The sequence below is a fragment of the Triticum urartu genome, chromosome 5A (assembly GCF_056163025.1).
Source record: "Triticum urartu cultivar PI428250 chromosome 5A, HENAU_Tu73, whole genome shotgun sequence".
Lineage (NCBI taxonomy): Eukaryota > Viridiplantae > Streptophyta > Magnoliopsida > Poales > Poaceae > Triticum > Triticum urartu.
In genome coordinates this window covers 568,399,106-568,423,490 of record NC_141877.1, presented here as the reverse complement: position 1 = coordinate 568,423,490, position 24,385 = coordinate 568,399,106, and the positions used below count along the sequence as shown (strand labels likewise).

At 49.2% G+C, this 24,385-nt stretch overlaps 1 protein-coding gene across 1 annotated transcript; it reads right to left on the bottom strand.

Moving 5' to 3' along the window:
- Positions 1-1,933: 1,933 nt before the first annotated feature.
- LOC125510631 (Chaperone DnaJ-domain superfamily protein) lies at positions 1,934-5,403 on the bottom strand. Its single transcript, XM_048675862.2, has 5 exons — positions 5,223-5,403; positions 3,564-5,056; positions 3,197-3,319; positions 2,928-3,059; positions 1,934-2,489 (listed from the first exon to the last, which is right to left on the bottom strand). Exons 2-5 carry the CDS (start codon positions 4,932-4,934, stop codon positions 2,355-2,357), a joined length of 1,761 nt encoding a protein of 586 aa, XP_048531819.1. The 5' UTR covers positions 4,935-5,056; positions 5,223-5,403; the 3' UTR covers positions 1,934-2,354.
- Between the last annotated feature and the right edge of the window lie 18,982 nt (positions 5,404-24,385).

Genomic DNA, 24,385 nt, shown 5'->3' with positions numbered 1-24,385 from the left:
TTAGTAGAGCATGTCAATTTTTGGTAGTCCGATGACATGGGTTCAACTACGTATATTTTCTTTTAGTTCTTCAACTACATATATTTAATGTTGCAAAAGACTAGTAGATATTTGAGGATTTGGTTTGATGAATTCAGTTGTGGAGACGCAATTTTAATGCATGCCCGCTCACTGCTCACTGCCACATTCAGCCGTGTCCGCAAACATATAGGGTGTGTTTGGTTGCAGTAGTGAACAGTAGTTGCACTGCATAGACATCTCAACCCAGCCTGGCTCTGGAAAAACAGCCTCATATGCGACATCTGCAAGTTGTTTGGTTGCCTGCATATGAACTTCCTGCATTAGGGGATCAACTTTGGCACGTTGTTTGGCTGCCTGCATTGTCTTGGCGCATACAACTACACGTTGTTTGGTTGCTCGCATGGGGTATGATTAAGAGCTAGCACTTGCACTTAGCACACGGTTAAGAGTTAGCAGAGGAAGGGGGAGAAGAAATGCAGTGTGCGCCAGACCATGGCGATTGCGGTGGATAGTGGACGTGGCGTCGTGTCCGGCATGACGAGTATGGAGTTGTGGACGAGCGACCCCGTCGGCGGCACGACGAGTGACACTGTCGGCGAACTAGTTGCGGTGCTCGCGCAAAGACAGCCGACAGAGTAGGAGAATGCAGTGCTCGCGACATGGTATCGTCAATGCAGTGGACGAGAGAGGAGGCCGAGAAGATCGACACCGAAAACGACTCCAGTGTGGTAGGGCGAGAGAGAGGGGGCCAAGATGATCGACGTCGACGGCGCGGTGAACTGCAGTGTGCACGGAGGCATAGGACACAAGAAAGCAGTGTGCGTGCCATTCCAGCGTCAGTGCAGTAGGAGGAGGACAGAGAGTAGGCCGAGATGGGTGACGCCAGAAACGACTCTAGTGCAGTAGGACGTGGGCAAGGAGATCAAGGGGAAGGGCTTCGGCATCGAGAGGGACGAATAGGAGGGCTTTGAGCAAAGGACAGAGGAACTCGACATGGCGGCGTCAGGGCAGTAGACTGCTGTTCAAAAAGAGTACGATCGTCCAAACCGAAAACTTACAACACGAATGTTGTAAGGAACTGCGAGATTAGGCTGTTGGTTAAAGAAAATTTCAAATGATAGATCGTGCACGACGAATCTGACAAAATTCGTCCAGAATAGCTTCAAACGGGAAGACGAAATTAAGAACTTACGGTCGAGGAAACTACAAACCGATCGGCTGAATGGAACCGTAGTATCGAGATGCATCTTTTTTCGTGTAGAGCTTATCTCAAACCGAAGTACCGTTGTGTAGATCAGAGGAAGGGGATTAGATAGGAGCTTACTCGAGGTTGAAGAAGACACTCCCATTCGAGCGTTCCCAGCGAGTTAGGCTCTGGGCTGCTTTAAGAAGCGTACGATGTGCAAGCGCCCACTCGCTTGCACTCGGTGGCTCATGAGAAACTACGAATCAAGCGTTTCCAGCGAGTCAGGCTCTAGACTGCTTTAAGAAGCATATGATGCAGGTCCAATAGTGAAATCAGGTAACCAAACAGACCTCTTGCTTTCCGCGCGGGCCTGGTTAGGCTTTATAAGGGCAACCAAACACGTCCATAGAGGACCTGATCATGACTCCGGTTGCAGATATGCTCTCAGATGTGCGGACTTACCATGGCGAACAGAAATCAGAGAGAATGGCTCCAGCATGTTCCTGACGTCTGTCACCACGGCGCCCGCAGCCGATTGTCTCCCAATTGATCCGTTGCACCGGAGAGGGCCGGTCAGAATCAAAAATCACCAGGCAAAGCCTTCATCATGCAAGGGAAACGGCACCACGAAGCGCCCATGCTTTCATAAGTTCAGGCATTGCACTGCCAAGTGGGAACTGCCTGCATGCAACCCAGCGGGCGATAAACAAATCCAGACCCTCGGTGTCTTCCTCATCTTTCCCATCGTTCAGATCTTCTCTTGTTTCGACATTCAAGAAAAAATATCATTTTTCACTTATATTACAGGTATAGTTGACTGCTCAAAAAAATGCAGGGAAACAAATCGTACAACCAGCAGCCCTTCGTTTCTCATGGGAAAAAAAGTGATAGTGCTGGGTCATCAGTGAAAACGACCCTTCTGCCTGCCACCTCTAAATATTTCCCCAGAATTAAACTTAGAATAACATTAAGCTAAGCAGAGCACATGCCACTGAAAAGAACTCAAATGATGGATGAGCAATGCTCCGCACTAATCCTAAGGATTACAGTCTTACGTTCAGCGTCAATCAATTTCACAGCTTGACCTGCTGACAAGATTTCAGCCTATCAAAAAGTTAACCTTCCTATATAACTGGTAGCAGGGAAGCTATATCCTGAGCTTCTCCTTAAAGCGTGAGATGAACTTGAACGTCTCCTCTGCTTTGACCTGCTCATAAATATCGTTTCTCGATACTCTGTCCGGATGGAACTTCAGGAGGGCTTGCTTATAAGCAGCTTTAACCTGAAAGAATAAGCATGATATCAGAAATCAGACATGAGGAGATGGATCATCTTTATTTATATATGGTCTTTGAACAAAAATTATATTTTTTCCGGTGCTTGCATTCAGGACTCTGGGTACATTCGGATCATAACATTTGCTTATGAAATTCAGGTGGTTATCCAAACATGCTACGCTACATTTAGATGCTGACTGTTAAAAATATTTTGTTCTTAAGCTATAGCCAAGAGTCATTGGTATCGGTAGTACTTTTTATATCATAGAAATAAACATAACCAATACAGCAATCAGAATATTACTACCTTTGTAAAGAAATAAGTACTGATCTAAACGCTCTTATATTTCTTTAGAGGGAGTACATAGCAGAGATAAGAGCAAATAATCTATCATCATTTCGAAGCTCAAGACAGGTTGTGTGTATCAGTAATGTTGACATACCTCGCCCCCTTCAACAGGAATGCCCAATGCACGCAATATTGAAGCCATATCAGTGTATCTCCTCTCAATAATTTCAAGCTCCAATCTTACCGCCCCTCGACACTGCTCCTTCAGCTGTATAGTTTCTTCACTCTTTTCAAGAAAATAAAGGGAATAGTAAGTACCACACAAGATCACCCATAGAAAAAAGACAATGACCTAGATACTACAAAGGATGGCAGAGAATCATGCACGAATCAGCTAGGCGTTGTATAAGTTAGAACAGAGACCTTTCTTTGTGTTTCACGGACTTCTTCCAGTCTTTGCTTTTGTCTCTTCTCCATGTCGAGCAGTCGCAAAGCTTCAGCCTTTTTTCTCTTCCGTAGCCTCTTCGCCTCCTTTGCCTCCTCAGCCTGTGATATTTTTTTTGAAAACAAAATAAAATCATGAATCATGTGCCAGTGTGAGATTTTGAATTCTGATAATATAATTAAAGAAAAAAAAATCCTCAACAGTAGTCATGCCAAAGACATAATCATATAAGCCTGCTGCTCCTTAAAATTAACAGACTTAATATACACTTATCAGCTTTACCTGTATTGCTGTTGCTGTGTAGTTCTAGTTCAAGACAAATTATAAGCAGGCAAATTACTATACCTGTATTGCTAACTGACGCTGTCTGGATGCCCACTCCTCCTCTTGTGCCCTTTTGTACTCATCGGATTCTTTGTGCTTTTCACGGCCGCCAATTATCATAGAAGATTGTCCTAACTTTTCAGGATCTTCAACCAAATCCTTCTGAGGCAAGGAGCAAGTCCCCGATGCTTCATTTGTGGGAGCATTATTATTTAAGTATTCTCCAGATTGTCTCAAGCCACCAAGCCTGCTAGTAAAAACTGGATCTTCTGTCAGTTGATCCACATAAGAATCATCATCTGGTGCAAAGCACATCTTTTTCTTCTGTTTGGCAGCTTCATTGTGGGCAGTCCGTCCATCCTTTGCTAAAGATGTGCCTTCAGGTATTTTTTCATCCATCCTTTCAGGAGTGCTGACAAATATAGGACTATCATCTTTACAATTAGCTGAGTACGCAGCAAAAACCCTATTTGCAGAGACAAAGCTATAGCTTGTGTGCCCTTCGGGTTTCATGGTTTCATCTAGGTGAGGATGGTGACTTCTTTCTGGAGGAACAGGAGCCTCGTAAGCCATATCAGGATCTAAATTGTGAACAGGATTGTGGTCTTCAGTTTCTTTTCCATGGGAATCATTGTCCATCGGACCTTCCTGGGCATCAGGCACTGAAGAAGGGCCAGTGCCATGTTTTGCACCATTTGTACTACTTTGCCCAGCTTCACTAAAATATTTGAAGATGTCATTATCTAGAGGGCACACTGGAGTGAAGAGGTTCTCTGGAGTTTCATCATAGTGTGTACTTGACTCGGCACTTGATGCAGAAGTAGTAGCCCTGCCATCTTTTCGATGTGGGGGGTGATGAAGTGTTGTTCTTCTTGAAGCAGCCTTCTCCCAAACCTTACGAGCAGTCCCAGTGTCACCCAGAATCTCACAATCCGAGCTGCCATCGCCGTCTGAGTCTGAGTCCGGTCCTTCAGACAGATCACTGTCCTCACTGTCAGAAACATAATCCAGCCCATATCTGTTTCTAGGAGAGGCACGCACAGGGGTGGTTGTCGCCGCTGGAGAGCCGGCGCCTGCCATGCTGGGGCCAGCCCGACCACCATCGTCCTCATCATCCTCATCATCATCATCTATGTTGATCACATTGCTACAAGAGCTGTTCCCTTTCTTGCTAATGCACGCAGCCATCACACGGGCTATCTCCACATCATCATCATCATCATCAATAATGAAAACCTCAGATTCGGCAGCGGCAACATCGTCTGCGCCGACATCGTCGTCATCCCCGTCGATAACAACCACTGGCGGGGGATGCGGCGTGGGCGGCGGCACAGGCTGCGGCCGGGAGTTGAACCTCCCCGTTGCCGGCACAGCGGGATCCCTCCACGACATCGAGCCCCAAGACGACGGGCGCGACCGGCAGCCACAAAGGAGGCGGGCGCTAGGGCATCGGGAGCCGAGGCTCGCGCTGGCGCACCCTTGGCCTCCTTCCTCCCTAGGGTTTGACGGCGATCCTGCGGAGAAACAAAGGCGGGGAGAGAGATGCCGTCACGCGGGATCGCCAGAATGCGGAAATAACAAACCCTAATTTTCTACCGGCGCTGCAAAAGGAAAGGGGCCAATCGAGGAAAGAAATGGGGGCGAGGGGGGGCGATGGATCGACGGATCGGAAGCGAGTACCTGCGGCGGCCGCGGCGAGATTCGGAGGGGATTGATCGGGGACGGGGCGGGGCAGGGCGGGGCGCGGATCCGAGTTCGCTTCCTCTTCTTCTTGGAGGGGCTTTCTTTCCTCTCCGCTGCAGGTGGAGGAAGGGGGGAGAGGGACACACGGGGGGCGTTGGACTTTTTTTTTTAAAGTGTGGGGGCGTTGGACTTGGGGTCGGGGAGTGGACGCGACGCCAGGAGACGAGGCGGCCGGCGGGGAGGGGAGGAGATGGGATGGTGCGGCGGGTGGGGGGTGGGTTGGGGTTGGGGCTGGGGCGCCCGTGCGGGTGCGGGTGCGGTCGCGCGGACCCTACGACGCGATCCGGCTTTGGTCCGGGGTCGTTTTGGTTTGGGTTTGGCGCAGCGGGGGCCGGGGGGGATATTCGAAGCGGCGCGGCGTGCACGGGCGACACGGCGGGAGGTTGCCCCAAATCCACCACGAATTCGGGTGGTCTTTTCACCCCCTTTGCCACGCTGGGCGATGGTTTCGGCGAATTTTCGCCGCCCGCGCCATAGTGCGGACTGACGGCGCGCGCACCGGGCCTCCATGCCCGGCGGATATGTGTGTGGGTTTAGCCATGAAAAGTTGGCCCATGGTCCGGTCCGTGAGACCATATAAACTCGATCAAATTCATAACTGTCCCAATAGAATCTTTTTCTTCTTTTTTTCACAAAAAAGATTTTTCATCGGAAAGCAGGAGTTGAACTCTAGGAGGTCGAATCCCCCCTTGTTCCTCAGTAGCTTAGTGATAGAGCGGTCGGCTCCTCGGATTGACTTCAATATATAATTGTACTTTTCTTTCTAGAAGAGAAATGGAATGTTTTTTTTTGAAATCTAGATTTTTTTGGAAATCTAGATGGTCAGCGCGCTGGATACGAACCCCATGCCGGGACAGAACCCAGAGCGCATGGGCTGGCGCAGCACACGACTACACGCGCGTGTTTCTTTTCCATATTTTCTCTTTCCGTTTTCTTTTACATTTTTTGTTTTCATTTTCCCTTTTTTCTCTTTTATTATTTAATATTTTCTAAATATTCTTAATATGTACATATTCCAAAAACATATTTTTATGTAAATTTTTAAGACCGTTCAATGTGCGTGGAAAAAATGTTTATGAAATGTAATAATGTATTTGTGTGATTTTATGAAACATTCATGTCATTAAAAAATTGTGTCATTCAAAAAATGTTCATGTGTTTAAAAACAGCAACCTCCATTTTTTTAAAGAAAAAGGAAAAATTGCAGCGTGGAACTGGAAAAATGTCAATGTCAATTTAAAAAAACATGACAAAAAGGAAAATGAGAATTAAAAAATCAAAAGAAAACTAATATAATTGATGAATACAACGGAGAAAATAGAAGAAAAAATGGTTAAAACCTTCCCAAAACCCGACGAAAGATTCCCAAAACCAATGACGCTATGCATACAAGTTTCCTAGTTCCTAAAATCGTGCTATTAGAGCATTTCCAACATGCGCGCTAAACAGGCGCCGCGCCGTAAATAGACCCACTTTAGCGCGCGCGCAACCCGGCGGATGGCTCCAGCGGGCGCGCAATAACCGCGCGCGCGGTATAAGCAGTTGGGCGCGCGGCAGGAAGCGGTACCCCGCGCGGTGTATTTACGGCGCCCGCTTCCGCGCGCGGCACACTCGCTCGCTCTGTCTTCTCCCGCTCCAAAGCCCTGCGTGCGCCGGCGCCGGCGACCCGCACCCAACAACATACACTCAATCAGCCACCTCGCCTCACCACATGTGGGCGATGTGTTCCATCTCAGTCTTCAGAATTACGCCCCTTGATAACCTACACCGGGTGAAGGGTTTTCAGGGAGTGTCCGACATGACTGTTTTGCTATAGACCGATTACATCAAGGATAGACGATTGACTACTTCAATTACTCCTCCCCTAATGTGGGATCACACCAGCTCCACCAACATGGGCGACAACATTCTTGTCACAGACTTTACAACCAACACAATATGCGAAGTTGCGAACCATCTCACTATTGACATTTGCATTTGCCTCATTTAGAAATATGCTAGACATGTCTAGTTTGTCTTGATTGGTTTATTTCGCAAGCACGCTTGTTATGTTATTTTTCCGTATTAAGTTTATTCTAAAATTGCATGATATTCCAACATACCCTGATTAATTGTGAGGAACTTGAAGGTGATTTATTTTGCTTTCGTAGTTTTTTTAACCTAATCACCTCCTTTTTTTTGAACCAATAGAGACTTTATTCCTCAAATAACAGCCAAATAGTTTACAATGAGATGAGAAATAAAGTCGGGAATAGAAAATTCCCAGAGATTGGAGGATTTATCACTAAACGAATTATGTGCTAATGCATCCGCCACTTCGTTCGCTTCGCGGAGGCAGTGTGAATAATCGACATTTGCAAAATCCAAAGATAGATGCTTGCACTCCATCACCAAAGCTGCCTCCGATCCAACATAATCATCTGGATTTTGAACCGTCTCCACAACGAAGCTATTATCAGACTCGACTAGGACATTGTCACATCCAATCTTCCCTGCTAAATATAATCCATTTTGAATCGCCATCGTTTCTGCCAAATCAACATTGCTAACATGAGGGATGTACCATGTTGCTGCCGCAATAAACCTCCCTCATCCATCACGGGCGATAGCACCCGTTGCTCCTGTTAGGGTTTCAGAGGTGATAGGTTGCGTCAACATTTACTTTTACTACATCGCTTAGTGCCGCCTCCACATGTGATCACCACACCGTTCCGGCTGTTTGTTTGTGTATGCACGAAGGAAATTAGTAGCCAACACTCTAATAGATAGTGCGGCCCTATCTGCGGTTTGAATCGTCTCGACGTGTTGACGTCGTTGCCACCACAAGTACTACGCCGCAACCAATATAAGCTCTGCTATAGAGAGACCCTCCGTAACATATTTGATCTTGCAAATAATTTCCAATGTGATAGATCCCGAACGGTCCTGTTCCACTCCCTCTAAGATTACATCATACAGACCCAGTTCAGTCCAAACTTCCTCCACTCTTTTGCAAGTAAACATGCAATGTTGTATATCTTCTAATCCAGTTGCGCAAAACGAGCATTGGGGAATAAGTGGGATGTGTCTGCTTGCTAATACACCGTAGCACGGTAACGATCCATTCAAGGGCTTCCATGTGAAGTGTTTAATTTTACCTGTGGAATAGGTTCAATATCACCTCCTCTTTATTTACCGGTAATAAGAGTTGCATCATCTATCAGAAGAGGGATTAGGGAAGGGGGAGCATCCCCCATATTTTGCTTTCATAGTTACGTGACCGTTATGTACACGGTTAACATAAGCATCAAAGGTGTCTCCCTTTATGCAAGTGCTTAGTGACGTAGCAAACAATACATCTCATTCTCTCTGGTAGCACTTGAGTGTAAGCTCTCTCTTTGAGCTTACTTAAGCAGAAACATGCAGCGGCCGCACGTTCACGTTGCGCCCACATACCTTAAGCTTCAACTGGACAACCAATCGAGCAAAGCTCGATGGGGTGGCTAGCATGTCAGGTGTGTGTGCAACCCATACGTACGTGGATCGTCCCTGGCCGCAATTCTGGTCATTTGATGTCTTCTTCTGTTAAGCAAATACTCACAGTAGAAAGTTGGAGGCAAATCACCACCATTTCACAGTAGAAAGGAAGTCTGCCCTCCACGGAACGAAGCAATGACCGTTCCATTCATCGAGAGGAGTTGCGTAGGCGCGGTGGGAACCGAAAGAGCGGCTCACGGTCGCACATAGGAGCACGCACAGCCGCCGCCGGCGACCCGAACGGAATCTTATCTGCAGCGTTCGTAGTCGTAGCGGACAAGCTATGGTGATCTCTGTAATTAGGGTGACGACTTTGGGCGCCTGGCCCCGCTGTTCTTAAATGCACACAAAGGTGGCCGTCGCATCGATCGGGCACTGATTGCGTACATGAACGGACATGAGATACCCCGACGCTGACATCCATCCTTGTGCGCCGTGGCCGGCATACTATATGCATGTCTCTGTTGGATAGAAATGATGATGATTACATTACATGCGTGCACAGAGCGTCCACCTTTGTACTAGCTGCATCGGTGAGTACACACTCCGAACGAAGGGATCCCATGGAAAACCGGTTCAGCTGTCGTGGAATTCTGATATGTTTCATGGATGGATAAGCGAGAGCGTCCTCCAAGAGATTCCAGCTTCCATGGCCACCCACACGAATCCACGGAGCATCGCAACCGCCAGCAGTGCGTGTATGACTACGACCCCGCGTTCCCGTCCTCAACCTCGGGCGGAATCACAGGAATCACTCGCGATTCCATCGCGGATAGCCGGCGGCTCACGGCAGCCACGCCATCAGTGGAGGTGGAGCAGGCAGCAGAGCCCAGGGGAGAACGATCTCCGCGATGGCGCGATGGGCGCGGCCGGCGGCGCGCATGGCCTCCATGTTCCCGCACGTCCCGCTCGGTCAAAAAAGACGCGCGGGGGAGCGGTCGACGTCATATGTTCGTTATCTAATCAATGCGGCGATGTCCGGTAGCTCGATAGCTGCAGAAAAACTGTGCGCATATATGCCTGTATGTATCATGTTCGTTATATAACCATCTCTGTAATCAATGGGGAAAATGTCCATTAGCTCAGACAGCGGCAGCGAGTTATGTACATATGTGTGATGTAGCCGCTGGGACCTTTCTTCACGGCTCTAGCTGCTCCCTGTTGGGCCCCTCCTGCGGTCTTAGTCTGTCACTGAAGTGTGTGAGATTGATCTGCTCCATGGAATTCCCGTTGGTTAGGCTAGTCTACCAGTGGTTACCAACAGTTAACCGTACCGAACTTGATGACTGGATTGCCATTCCAATGATGGCCGCCGTAGCGAGGCAAATTTGACAATTTTGACCTATGGATGAAAAGATTTCACAAAATGAACCGTTTTGGAAAAAAATTCACTCAGGTGACCGTTTTGAGTGGCGCCCGACACGAAGGCGCCACACCCTACGGTGCAGCGCCCAGCTCGCAGGCGTTGCACGTCTGTCCAGCGTGGCACCCCGGGCCCCACTCCTGGTTGTGCAACGCCTAGCTGAAAGGAGCTGCACAATGTAGTGCAGCGCCTAGCTGAAAAGAGCTGCACAGTGTAGTGCGGCGCCTAGCTGAAAGGAGCTGCACTATCTTATATTAAAACTGTTGTAATTTTTAATCTGTATATTCGATGAAAACGTGCCTTACATGAATGTTGTGCATTTTTCTGTGCTCTACGCAATGGTGGCATTTTCATCTATGTTAGGATCAATTTGCTTGATGAAAACTCTGTGGCAAAAGTGCATCATAATATAACTGACAGAATCTGTTAAAATTTGCAAACTTGGCTTGATGATATCCATTGACCTATAGCTCTTATGCATTTTCATCCTACATGAGTTTTGCACTACGTAATGTGTACTTACACACCATGCCTGTCCTTGCCATGTTGGTCATCTTTAACATGTTCATTTCGTGCATCTAAGTGACTAACATGATATAAATGAACTTCTACCCCAGAAAGTTGCATTTTATAAGATCCATAGTAATTAATCCTGGCATCATATGAATATGATCTAATTATGGAAGTTGGAAAATCGATCTTATGTCTACTTTATGTCTGATACAGGCATGGCACCATCAATTGTTAATGCTATCGAAGCTAAGCCAGTTAAGGAGAGAAGCCATGAAAAGATTACGGAAAATAATGTCATGCATGCAGTCAGATTGCATCGAGGAAACAATGATCATGTACGTCAGTTGTGTGGACCGAGAATAAATTCTGTAATTAGCAGACCGAAGATCAATGAAGTGTTGCATGCATTAGATTCAAGACGAAGAGACGTGCATGGTCATGTACGCATAGTACGACCAGATTTGGACTATAAGAAAAACATGGCGTGGGGAGGATCATCATGGGGCAGTTTTGGTTTATTCGTGAGTTATGAGACATACAGAAAACGTCCGAGTTTCGAGCGACCATATCTTGTATATCATCTGTGATTTTTCTATTGTGAAAATTTACTAGCGACGGAGGGTTGATCATCACATCAAGACCTACGTGCTGATCAAGGGGATCATTATTTTTATTCGTGTATTTCCGTACGTGGGTGAAAATTATTCTTGGAGGTTGCGGGGAGGAACAAGGAGACGGACTGTTGATCAAGCATCGCCGTGAAAGATCGGGCCATCTACACGCACAAATTAGCGTCTCGCTAGTCCGTGCCTCATCAATGTCCATGTCATTTTCGTACCCACTAAAAATATTTGCATCACTATGTTGTTGAGACACTAAAGTACCTAAGGCAATATTCTACTAGATTAACACGTTAATTTCACCAAGTCATTGGATGTCAATAGAACTTTGCATTTTGTAAAGATATATACTTATATACTCTTAAAATTTAACACTTATAATGTTTGTTGTCAGTAGCAAGAGCACATGTTCTTTGATTTGAACTCGGCTTTTAGGCTACTCAAAAAGTTGTAGTTGCTTGTATTGCGTACTATTATATATATATATATATATATATATATATATATATATATATATATAGTATAAGGTCGGTACAGAGTGAGTGGGTTTGAACTTGATAGCCTAGGACACCCTAGTGCTAACCAAGATGACAAAACAGAGTTGGTAGAAAAACTAGTTGTCGGTGCTACTAGCTGGAAGTCAGAAGGCTTATCTTACTAGAATAATGAAAACCAAAGTTTAGTTAGCAGGAAAACTAAAACGATCTGCACAAAATTCTAAATGGAAAACATATCAAGTTCATGCCAAGGGGTTTGGTAAAACTCAAGATATGAACATGTTTTGTGGAAACACGCGGGATATACTGAAAGTACACATTATGTAGTGCAAAATTCATGTAGGATGCAAATGCATAAGAGCTATAGGTCAATGGATATCATCATGCTAAGTTTGTAAGTTTTAACAGATTCTGACAGTTATATTATGATGCACTTTTGCCACAGAGTTTTCATCAAGCAAATTGATCCTAACATAGATAAAAATGCCACCATTGCGTAGAACATAGAAAAATGCACAACATTGATATAAGGCACGTTTTCATCGGATACACAGATTAAAAGTTATAACGGTTTTAATATAAAATAGTGCAGCTCCTTTCAGCTAGGCGCTGCACTACACTGTGCAGCTCCTTTCAGCTAGGCGCTGCACAACCAGAAGTAGGGCCCGAGGTGCCACGCTGGACAGACTTGCAACGCTTACGAGCTAGGCGCTGCACCGTAGGGTGTGGCGCCTTCGTGTCGGGCTCCACTCAAAAAGGTCAGCTAGGTGAATTTTTTTGCAACACAGTTCATTTTGTGAAATGTTTTCGTTCACATGTTAAAATTGTCAAATTTGCCCCGTAGCGACCAGTGTGGCTCCGACAGCGTGTGCTCCGTGCTTTGCCCCGTGGTACTCACACAGGATTGCTCGGGTGGAAACCCTAGCCACCACTATCTCATCCACCTTCTCTTCTGTGGTCGCCAAAGGACATTGCTAGACTAAGCCTGCATTGTGGATAGAGAGACAAGGGAGGTGACCAACGACTAGACCCCCTCCTCCCATAGTTGGTCCTCTCTTTTTCTCGAAAAAAGAGGAATACCATCGGCCTCTACATGGACGATGTCCAAAATCATTTATTATTAATTATTGATAATACCGAATAAATCAGTGGTTTGTCCTATCTAATGTTTTGTAAGAGCATCTATAGCCGGCACCCCAAATCCTCCTCATATGCCCGGGTGGACGGACCAGTCCGTGACCGGTAAAAAAACCCCAGACCTAGACGGGCACCTCAAACCGGCCTAAAACGCCAGGGCTGACCGGCACCCCGCATATCCAGCCCAAATATGGGGTGGGTATGGGGAGGCCTGGGCGCGTCAGCCACGTTGAACCCGGTCCATTATGGCCCACCCGATTCCACATATAATTGTTCTCATTCGCTCCACGGACCAAACCCTAGTCACTCCACTCCTTTCCCCTCCACTTTATTCCGCCCCCAAGCTCCCTTCCGGCGATCTTCGGCCTTCTCCGGCAAGGCGGGCATCGGATCCGAGTCCTACACCTCTAGACCCATCGACCCCTAGCTGACCTGGAGGAGGAGATGACCGCTTGGCTTGCGTTCCACCACTCCCGGGAGGAGACCGCTTGACGGCTATGCTCAGACTCCTTCCGTCGGAAATCCATTGCGTAAGCCCAAATGGTGCATGTACCCATCGCTAGGTGTGGCATCTCTGCCTCACTAGAGGCGGTGTGGTCCGTCTGTCGTCCGAACACGGTGGCGGACGCGCAACCCTCTATTGGTGTGCCGAGGTAGAAGAGGCACCATGGGCGTCGTCTAATTCAAACATGGCACGGTGTGCCCACCGTGCGAGGTAGCGGGCGCGGGTGGCGGCGGCGTCCCTTGCGGCAGTGGACGTTGGCGAGGTGGAGTTGCATTCTCCGACACCCCGTATGGTGCACCAGTCCGGGCGCCGCAACCGTGTCGTGGTGGATGTCGCTGGCTCGTCCTAGGACGGATCCATCATCGATCTGACATCCACCGGCAGCGTCAGGGTTCCGGGCTCCGACGAGGAAGAGTAGGACATGAGATGGCGGCGCCTTAAGTCCCGTGAGCCGGCTCGTCTCCCGTGTCCTACTCTACCTCGCCGGTGACCGTACCAACACTCTGGCGAGCATAGCCAGCCACCGGAGATGGGCACAACGAAGCTGGACAAGCTCCGCCTAAGATTAGGTTTACGTCGTATGTAATAGTATGGACTTGAGGTTTTTAGTTTGAGGTATCCGGTTATGGAATGGATAATTTGAGGCATGACTGATCACCGTCCGAGGACGCACCCGGGTTATTGAGAAGGGGTGGTGAGGGAGTCCTGGATAAGGGGGTCTCCGGACAGCCGGAGTATATACTTTGGCCAGACTGTTGGACTATGAAGATACAAGATTAAAGACTTCGTCTCGTGTCCGGATGGGACTCTACTTGGCATGGAAGGCAAGCTAGGCAATACGGATATGGATATCTCCCCCTTTGTAACCGACCTTGTGTAACCCTAACCCTCTCCAGTGTCTATATAAACCGAAGGGTTTTAGTCCGTAGGACAACAACCATAACATACAATCATACCATAGGCTAGCTTCTAGGGTTTAGCCTCCCTGATCTCGTGGTAGATCTACTCTTGTACTACCCATATCATTAATATCAATCAAGCAGGACGTAGGGTTTTACCTCCATCAAGAGGGCCCGAACCTGGGTAAAACATCGTGTCCCCTGCCTCCTGTTACCATCCGGCCTAAACGCACAGTTCGAGACCCCCTACCCGAGATCCGCCGGTTTTGACACCGACATTGGTGCTTTCATTGAGAGTTCCTCTGTGTCATCGCTGTTAGGCTTGATGGCTCCTACTATCATCGATAGCGATGCGGTCCAGGGTGAGACTTTTCTCCCTGGACAGATCTTCGTATTCGGCGGCTTTGCACTGCGGGCTAATTCGCTTGGCCATCTGGAGCAGATTAAAAGTTACGCCCCTGGCCATCAGGTCAGATTTGGAAGTTTGAACTACACAGCCGGCATCCGCGGAAACTTGGTCTTCGACGTATTTGAGCCACAGCCGGGCGCGCCGCACTGTCGCGATGGGTATGACCTAGCTCTGCCGCCGAACAGTACCCCAAAGGCCGTGCCCGCATCAGCTCCGACCCTTAGCTCAGAGCCAACTGCGCCAGTCGAGGACGGGTGGTTAGACACCGCCTCAGGGGCTGCAGTCTCAACGGCGATCGAGCCGAACACCAGCCTAAACCTCTGCGCAGCCCGTGACTCCAAGGTGCCAGACTCTTTTCCGGACTCCGAACCATCCGCGCCCCCGCCAATCGAATCCGATGGGGCGCCAATCATGGAATTCACCGCCGCGGATATCTTTCAGCACTCGCCCTTCGGCGACATTCTGAATTCACTAAGGTCTCTCTCTTTGTCAGGAGAGCCCTGGCCGGATTATGGCCAACAGGATTGGGATGCGAACGATGAAGAAATTCGATGCTCACCCACCACCCACTTTGTAGCCACTGTCGATGATTTAATCGACATGCTCAACTTCGAATCCGAAGACATCGATGGTATGGACGATGATGTAGGAGACGAATATGAACCAGCACCTATAGGGCACTGGAAAGCCACCTTGTCATATGACATATACATGGTGGATACACCCAAAGAAGGCAATGGCAACGGGATAGCCGAGGATGACCCCTCCAAGAAGCAACCCAAACGCCGACGTCATCGGCGCCGCTCTAAGTCCGGCCAAAGCAAAAGTGGTGATACCGGCACAGGAGATAATAACACTCCGGATAGTGCCGAAGAAAACAGCAAACCCCTCCAGCAAGATTTAGAGCAGGAGGATGGAGGAGCCAGCTCTCCTGAGAGAGCGGCAGACGAAGAGGAGGAGGATGACAATCACATGCCCCCCTCCGAAGACAAGGCAAGCCTCGGCGACGATGAATTCGCCGTACCAGAGGATCCCGTCGAACAAGAGCGCTTCAAGCGCCGGCTTATGGCCATGGCAAATAGCCTGAAGAAAAAGCAGCAGCAGCTTCAAGCTGATCAAGATCTGCTAGCTGACAAATGGACTGAAGTCCTCGCGGCCGAGGAATATAAACTCAAGCGCCCCTCCAAGAGTTACCCAAGGCGCAGGTTACTACCCCGACTGGAGGAAGAAGCGTATGATACGGCTGATAGGCCACCTCGTGGCCGCGATAGAGAGGCATTCCAGCCAAAAGCTCAGCCTCCACCCCAACGCCATTCAAACAAAAAGGCATGGGGAGATACGCCAAACCTGCGAGACATATTGGAGGACAAGGCAAAGCATTCAAGATCGATCTACGGATCACGAGGGCGCACCACTCTGCGAGACGACAAACGTCACGCCGGATACATTAAAAGCAAATCCGGCCGGGCCGAACACAGCGGGCAAGACCCATTCGAGCTGTGTCACGATATAGCCCAATACAGAGGCACCACACACCCCTTATGCTTCACAGACGAAGTAATGGAACATCAATTCCCAGAAGGTTTCAAACCTGTAAATATCGAATCATACGACGGCACAACAGATCCCACAGTATGGTTTGAGGATTTCCTCCTCCACATCCACATGGCCCACGGTGATGACTTACATGCCATCAAATACCTCCCACTAAAGCTCAAAGGACCAGCGCGACATTGGCTTAATAGCTTGCCAGCGGACTCCATTAGCTGTTGGGAAGATCTGGAAGCCGCATTCCTCGACAACTTTCAGGGCACTTATGTGCGACCACCAGACGCCGATGATTTGAGCCACATAATTCAGCAGCCAGAAGAGTCGGCCAGGCAATTCTGGACTCGGTTCCTTACAAAGAAAAATCAAATCGTCGACTGTTCGAATGCGGAGGCCTTAGCGACTTTCAAGCACAACATCCGAGATGAGTGGCTAGCCCGACACCTTGGTCAGGAAAAGCCGAAATCTATGGCAGCTCTCACGACGCTCATGACCCGCTTTTGTGCGGGAGAAGTCAGCTGGCTGGCTCGCAGTAATAACATATCAAAGAACCATGGTACCTCAGATACCAAGGACGGCAATAGCAGGTCACGTCGCAACAAGCATAAGCGATGCATTAACAGCGAAAATACTGAGGATACGGCAGTCAATGCCGGATTCAAAGGCTCTAAACCCGGTCAGCGGAAAAAGCCATTCAAACAAAGTATGCCGGGTCCGTCCAGCTTGGACCGTATACTCGATCGCTCGTGTCAAATACACGGCACCCCAGACAAGCCAGCCAATCACACCAACAGGGATTGTTGGGTGTTCAAGCAGGCCGGCAAGTTAATTGCCGAAAACAAGGACAAGGGGTCGCATAGCGACGACAAGGAGGAGCCCCGGCAGCCGCACACTAGAGGACAGAAGAGGTTTCCCCCGCAAGTGCGGACGGTGAATATGATATACGCAACCCACATCCCCAAGAGGGAGCGGAAGCGTGCGCTCAGGGATGTATATGCGTTGGAGCCAATTGCCCCAAAGTTCAATCCTTGGTCCTCCTGTCCGATCACCTTCGATCGCAGGGACCACCCCACTAGTATCCGTCATGGCGGATTCGCCGCACTGGTCCTAGACCCAATCATTGACGGATTTCACCTCACTCGAGTCCTTATGGACGGCGGCAGCAGCCTGAACCTGCTTTACCAGGACACAGTGCGCAAAATGGGTATAGACCCCTCAAGGATCAAACCCACAAAAATGACCTTTAAGGGCGTCATTCCAGGTGTAGAGGCCCATTGCACAGGCTCAATTACACTGGAAGTGGTCTTCGGATCCCCGGATAACTTCCGAAGCGAAGAGTTAATCTTCGATATAGTCCCGTTCCGCAGTGGTTATCACGCGCTGCTCGGGCGAACCGCATTTGCTAGATTCAATGTGGTACCGCATTATGCATACCTCAAGCTCAAGATGCCAGGACCTCGCGGAGTTATCACAGTCAATGAAAACACAGAGTGCTCTCTCTGAACAAAGGAGCACACCGCAGCCCTCGCAGCAGAAACGCAAAGCAGCCTCTCAAGGCAATCAACCAGTTCGGTGCTTCACAGCCCGGACACCTTCAAGCGCGCTCGGGGTAATCGGCAAATAGACCGTCTGGCGCGATCTGAGCTCGCGTAGCAATACGGCGGCCACCCCAATCCCAGCCCAACAGCGAAACTCGTGCCGCGCGTACATAATTACGCATTAAAAATACCATGGGCATAGGTGGGGAGGGGGGCACAACTATGGCACGCCCCAAGAAGCGGCCTAAACCGCTCTAGGGGCTTCCCGTTCGGTTATTTTTCTTTTTCTTTCAGGACCTTAATCTCTGGAAACACTGTCCGGCAGCACTATTGCCGAACACATGATGCAGCAACCAAGGAGGCAGACAGCTACGTTATATCATGGAATTCCCAGGTTGATTACAGTAACGAGTGAAATATTCAATTTAATATCATTCCTCAGCTTGCCCTTGGAAGGGACATAGTCCTACTCTTTGCTTATCGCACTATCTGTATCACTCTGCTTTAATGCAATTTTTTAATAAACAATGCATGACATTATGACTATTCTTGCATTCTTGTTATATATATATATGTGTGTGTGTGTTCATTAATGACGCCTTATACACCAGGGGCTTACGTACCCCACAATGTGGTGTGAAAAGTCCGAACACTTTCACAAGTGCGACACCCCGAACTTATAGCATTATATGCATCAGCTCCAAATCATGTCTTTGGTCAAATATTGGGTTTGCCCGGCTCCTATGTTTTGGTACCTTACGTTCCGCTCTATCGGCTAAGGTAGCGCTAGGAGAACTACTGCGATTGTGCCCCGGTTCTGTCGGGCTTAGCACCTCAGAAGAGAAAGCTAAAACTGACTGTCATGATAAGGCGAGAGACTGGTCGCTGTTCGGCGAGGTTTTTCGAGTCCCTAAAGACTTATGCCGCTTAGGGCGAGGGGCCGGCCCTGTCTGGCTTACATGCATGTATAGCGCCCTGAATTCGGCCTTCCGAATACCAGGGGCTTCGCCGAAATTTAAAATTATAGAATTCTATGGCTAAGTGAGAGTGATAAAGCATTATTAGTCCGGTTGCCTTGTTCGTTGTGCTGAGCACCTCCCTCGAAGGACCCAAATATGGGAACAAGAGTGCTCAGGTTTATCCCGAACACCCCAGCACTCGTGGCATGGGGGCAGAAGCCGAGGACTAGCCATCTCTCAGATTGGATAAACGGCCAAACAGAAGGTAATATTTTAAATTCACACAAGCGTTGCATAGCGCATATGAAACAAGTTTTCATCATACAGGATCACACGAGCAAGTTTATTCAAATATTACATCTTTTGAACACTCGTCCGCGATGAGACGGGCACCCGGCAGAACACCCTCGTAGTACATCTCGGGGTGGCGGTGCTCCTTGCCCTCTGGCGGCCCCTCCTTGATCAGCTTCACGGCGTCTAGCTTGACCCACTGCAATTTCACACGGGCGAAAGCCCGGCGTGCACCTTCAATGCAGACAGATCGCTTGACGACCTCCAGCCACGGGCAGGCATCCACAAGCCGCCTCACCAGGCCGAAGAAGCTGTTCGGAAGGGCGTCGCCAGGCCACAGCCGGACTATAAAGCTCTTCATGGCCTGATCGGCCGCCTTATGTAGCTCGACCATCTGCTTCAGCTGGTCGCTCACTGGCACCGGATGTTCGGCCTCAGCATACTGAGACCAGAACAACTTCTCCGTCGAGCTTCCATCCTCGGCCTGGTAAAATTGTGCGGCATCGGACACACTGCGGGGCAAATCTGCGAATGCTCCTGAAGAGCTCTGGATCCGGGTAAGTAATCGGTAATTTACTTTTACATGCTTGCTTTGCATATAGAAAGCCTTACCCGCCGCTATCTTCTTCATCGCGTCGATCTCTTGGAGGGCCTTTTGGGCTTCGGCCATGGCACTTTTTACACTCTCGAGGGCCGCGGCAAGCTCAGACTCCCGCGTCTTTGAGTCAAGCTCCAACGCCTCGTGCTTCGCCACGAGAGCCTGGAGCTCTTGCTGCACCTCGCCCACCCGAGCCTCGTGCTTCTCTCGCTCGGTGCGCTCCTTGGACACTTTATCTTCGGCCTTGGTTAGCGCTTGCTTCAGGGTCGCCACCTCAGTCGTGGCCCCTGGCAAACATACAATGATCCTGTCATTTTGCAATCGCGTCCTTTTTTATATATACATTTCTATAGACAGGGTATTACTTACCCTTGTTCTCCTCGAGCTGCCTCTTGACAAGGCTGAGCTCTTTCCTGGACCCCTCGAGGTCCTGCTTCAGTACGGTGACCTCCGCAGTCAGTGCGGCGGACGCCAGCAGCGAAGCCTACATACGCATATTGACATACTTATATTAGACTTCTGCGATATTATTTGATCCTCTGTTCGGCTTTTCTTTGTGAACACCGAACAAAGCATCAGGGGCTACTGTCTATGCGGTAATATTTCTACTACATTTTAAAACACTTACCTCAAAGCCTGTTAGAAGGCTGGCACAGGCTTCAGTCAATCCGCTCTTGGTGGACTGAACCTTCTAGATCACCGCACTCATGATAGTGCGGTGCTCCTCGTCGATGGAAGCGCTACGAAGCGCTTCCAGCAGATTGTCCGGCGCCTCTGGATGGACAGAGGTCACCGGCACAAGCGTCCTGCCCCTTTTAGAAGGAGGCCACCTGCCCGAGCCTGGAACCGCTGGAGGTTCTGGCGCGGTGTTCGGCTGAGGGCCGAACTCAGAGCTCTCAGGGGCCCCGTCCCCTCGGCTCCCAGAGTCCGAAAGGTCGCCTTGAGGCGCCTCTGGGACTGTCTCCCCTCGATCCGGTGCCTCTTGAGACAACACCTCGGCGTCGTCGGCAAGATGAGGGGAGGTGGCAGTTGGGACTGGATCGCTATCCATGTCCGACAAGCCCAAGGAGCCATCCGACGATACATCGATACTGGCTCGGGGCGGCCTGCATAATTGTGTTAGGTGTTAGGGAAAGCAGTGCGACAAAGGAATCCTATGGGTTACTTTGGTATCCGAGTACTTACGATCTCCCTGGGGGCTTGGCCCTGGGCAACCACTCATCTTCGCCTTCGTCGGCGGCGGTGGAGCTGTCCGGAAGGAGAGTCCTTCCCTTCTTGGACCCTTCGCCCCCCCCAGTTGGGGCGACCTTCCTTTTCCTGTCTCCCGCAGTCGGTGGGGGAGCATCTTCTTCTTCTTCCTCGTCTTCAGGAGAAGAGTGCGCCGCAGAGTCATCGGACGGTGAGTCCGACGACGCCTAGCGTCGGGAACTCTTTCGAGTTCCCTTGGCCTTCTTGGTCTTCTCCGACACCGTATAAGGGGCTGGAGTCAACATCTTCGCCAGAAGAGGGTCTGCGGGGCCTTCGGGCAAAGGAGCCGAACAATTGATCTGTCCGGCCATCTTCTTCCAGTCCTATCAAAGGTACAGGAGTTTAGATCCCGCATAGAGTCAATCTATATGAAAAAATAAGTATCCTGTGAAAGATAAAGCAGCTTACCGCACTGGCTTGGCGCTTCGCGTTGAATCCGCGATCCTCCGTAATAGGGGGGACCTCGGCACTTTTGAACAGCACCCTCCAGGCGTCTTCATGAGTCGTGTCGAAGAGCCTGTTCAGAGTTCGATGCTGCGCCGGATTGAAGTCCCACAAGTTGAACTCCCATTATTGGCACGGGAGTATCCGGCGGATGAGCATAACTTGGACTATGTTGACAAGCTTGAGCTTCTTGTCCACCATGTTTCAAATACATGTTTGGAGTCCGGTCAGCTCTTTCGAACTACCCCAGGACAGACCCTTCTCTTTCCAGGAGGTGAGCCGCGTGGGGATGCCAGATCGGAACTCGGGGGCCGCTGCCCATGCAGGGTCACGCGGCTCGGTGATATAGAACCACCCCGATTGCCACCCCTTTATGGTTTTTTTAAGGAGCCCTCGAGCCATGTTATGCTGGGCATCTTGCCCACCATGACGCCTCCGCACTCCGCCTGGCGGCCGCCCCCCACCTTCGGCTTGACATTGAAGGTCTTCAGCCATAAGCCGAAGTGGGGCTTGATGCGGAGGAAGGCCTCGCACACGACGATAAACGCCGAGATGTTGAGGACGAAGTTCGGGGCCAGATCATGGAAATCCGGGCCGTAATAGAACATGAGCCCCCAGACGAATGGATGGAGAGGGAATCCCAGTCCACGGAGGAAATGGGTGAGGAATACTACCCTCTCATGGGGCCTGGGGGTGGGGATGAGCTGCCCCTCATCTGGGAGCCGGTGCGCGATGTCGTCAGGCAGGTATCCGGCTCTCCTCAGTTTCTTGATGTCTCCCTCCGTAACGGAGGAGACCATCCACTTGCCTCCCACTCCGAACATGGTTGGAGAAGGTTGAGGTGGAAGTGTGGACTTGGGCGCTAGAGCTCGAGTGTGCGAAAACGGATGAGCAAAGGAGGAAGAAGGCGTGGATAGAAAGGTGAATCCTTATCCCTTTATATGGGCGGACGAAACTAAGCGTCCCCACTTGCCTGGTAAAACTCGCTTATCCCCCAAGCGCCGCAATTGATGGCACGGTTGGGTTACCCACGCCGTATTGATGAGAATCTCGTAATAAGGGGACACGATCTCTGCTTTGACAAGACGTGTCGAAAAACTGCCTCGCGTTATGTGCGGGGCTGGTTAAAGGAAATGGTTCGAATAATCACCGGGCCATGACATAACGTCATGCTGCCAAAACAAGCTAGCAAATTAGATCTGCGGAAATATTATTCTCTCTACGATGGAATGTGGAACTTATTTTGCAGGGTCGGACACTATCCTCGTATTCAAATTCTTCTGTGATGTATTCGGAGAAGGAACCCGCCTTGCAATGCCGAAGACAATACTGCGCGCCGGACTCATCGTCATTGAAGCCTGGTTCAGGGGCTACTGAGGGAGTCCTGGATAAGGGGGTCTCCGGACAGCCGGAGTATATACTTTGGCCGGACTGTTGGACTATGAAGATACAAGATTGAAGACTTCGTCTCGTGTCCGGATGGGACTCTACTCGGCGTGGAAGGCAAGCTAGGCAATACGGATATGGATATCTCCCCCTTTGTAACCGACCTTGTGTAACCCTAACCCTCTCCGGTGTCTATATAAACCGAAGGGTTTTAGTCCGTAGGACAACAACCATAACATACAATCATACCATAGGCTAGCTTCTAGGGTTTAGCCTCCCTGATCTCGTGGTAGATCTACTCTTGTACTACCCATATCATCAATATCAATCAAGCAGGACGTAGGGTTTTACCTCCATCAAGACGGCCCGAACCTGGGTAAAACATCGTGTCCGCTGCCTCCTGTTACCATCCGGCCTAGACACACAGTTCGGGACCCCCTACCCGAGATTCGCCGGTTTTGACACCGATAGGTGGAATCCATGTTGGTCCATGCTACATCTTGAGCACTACGTTGGTTTTCCCCGAAGAGGAAGGGATGATGCAGCAAAGTAGCGTAAGTATTTCCCTCAGTTTTTGAGAACCAAGGTATCAATCCAGTAGGAGGCTACGCGTGAGTCCCTCGCACCTTCACAAAACAAATAAATCCTCGCAACCAACGCGATAAGGGGTTGTCAATCCCTACACGGCCACTTACGAGAGTGAGATCTGATAGATATTATAAGATAATATTTTTGGTATTTTTGTGATAAAGATGCAAAGTAAAATAAAAGCAAAGTAGAAAGCAAAGGAAATAACTAAGTATTGGAAGATTAATATGATGAAGATAGACCCGGGGGCCATAGGTTTCACTAGTGGCTTCTCTCAAGAGCATAGGTATTTTACGGTGGGTGAACAAATTACTGTTGAGCAATTGACAGAATTGAACATAGTTATGAGAATATCTAGGTATGATCATGTATATAGGCATCACGTCCGAGACAAGTAGACCAACTCCTGCCTGCATCTACTACTATTACTCCACTCATCGACCGCTATCCAGCATGCATCTAGAGTATTAAGTTCATGAAAACAGAGTAACGCCTTAAGCAAGATGACATGATGTAGATGGATAAACTCATGCAATATGATGAAAACCCCATCTTGTTATCCTCGATGGCAACAATACAATACGTGCCTTACTGCCCCTACTGTCACTGGGAAAGGACACCGCAAGATTGAACCCAAAGCTAAGCACTTCTCCCATTGCAAGAAAGATCAATCTAGTAGGCCAAACCAAACTGATAATTCGAAGAGACTTGCAAAGATAGCCAATCATACATAAAAGAATTCAGAGAAGATTCAAATATTGTTCGTAGATAGACTTGATCATAAACCCACAATTCATCGTTCTCAACAAACACACCACAAAAAGAAGATTACATCGAATAGATCTCCACAAGAGAGGGGGAGAACATTGTATTGAGATCCAAAAAGAGAGAAGAAGCCATCTAGCTAATAACTATGGACCCGTAGGTCTGAGGTAAACTACTCACACTTCATCGGAGGCGCTATGGTGATGATGTAGAAGCCCTCCATGATCGATGCCCCCTCCGGCGGAGCTCCGGAACAGGCCCCAAGATGGGATCTCG

What these genes read in the sequence shown, in the direction of transcription:
- LOC125510631 (XM_048675862.2), bottom strand. Translation starts at nt 4,934, where the DNA reads ATGTCGTGGAGGGATCCCGCTGTGCCGGCAACGGGGAGGTTCAACTCC. An exon ending in TCCGTGAAACACAAAGAAAG is followed by an intron (nt 3,060 to 3,196) that starts GTCTCTGTTCTA and finishes TTTCTTGAAAAG; the next exon opens with AGTGAAGAAACTATACAGCT. An exon ending in TTCCTGTTGAAGGGGGCGAG is followed by an intron (nt 2,490 to 2,927) that starts GTATGTCAACAT and finishes TTATTCTTTCAG; the next exon opens with GTTAAAGCTGCTTATAAGCA.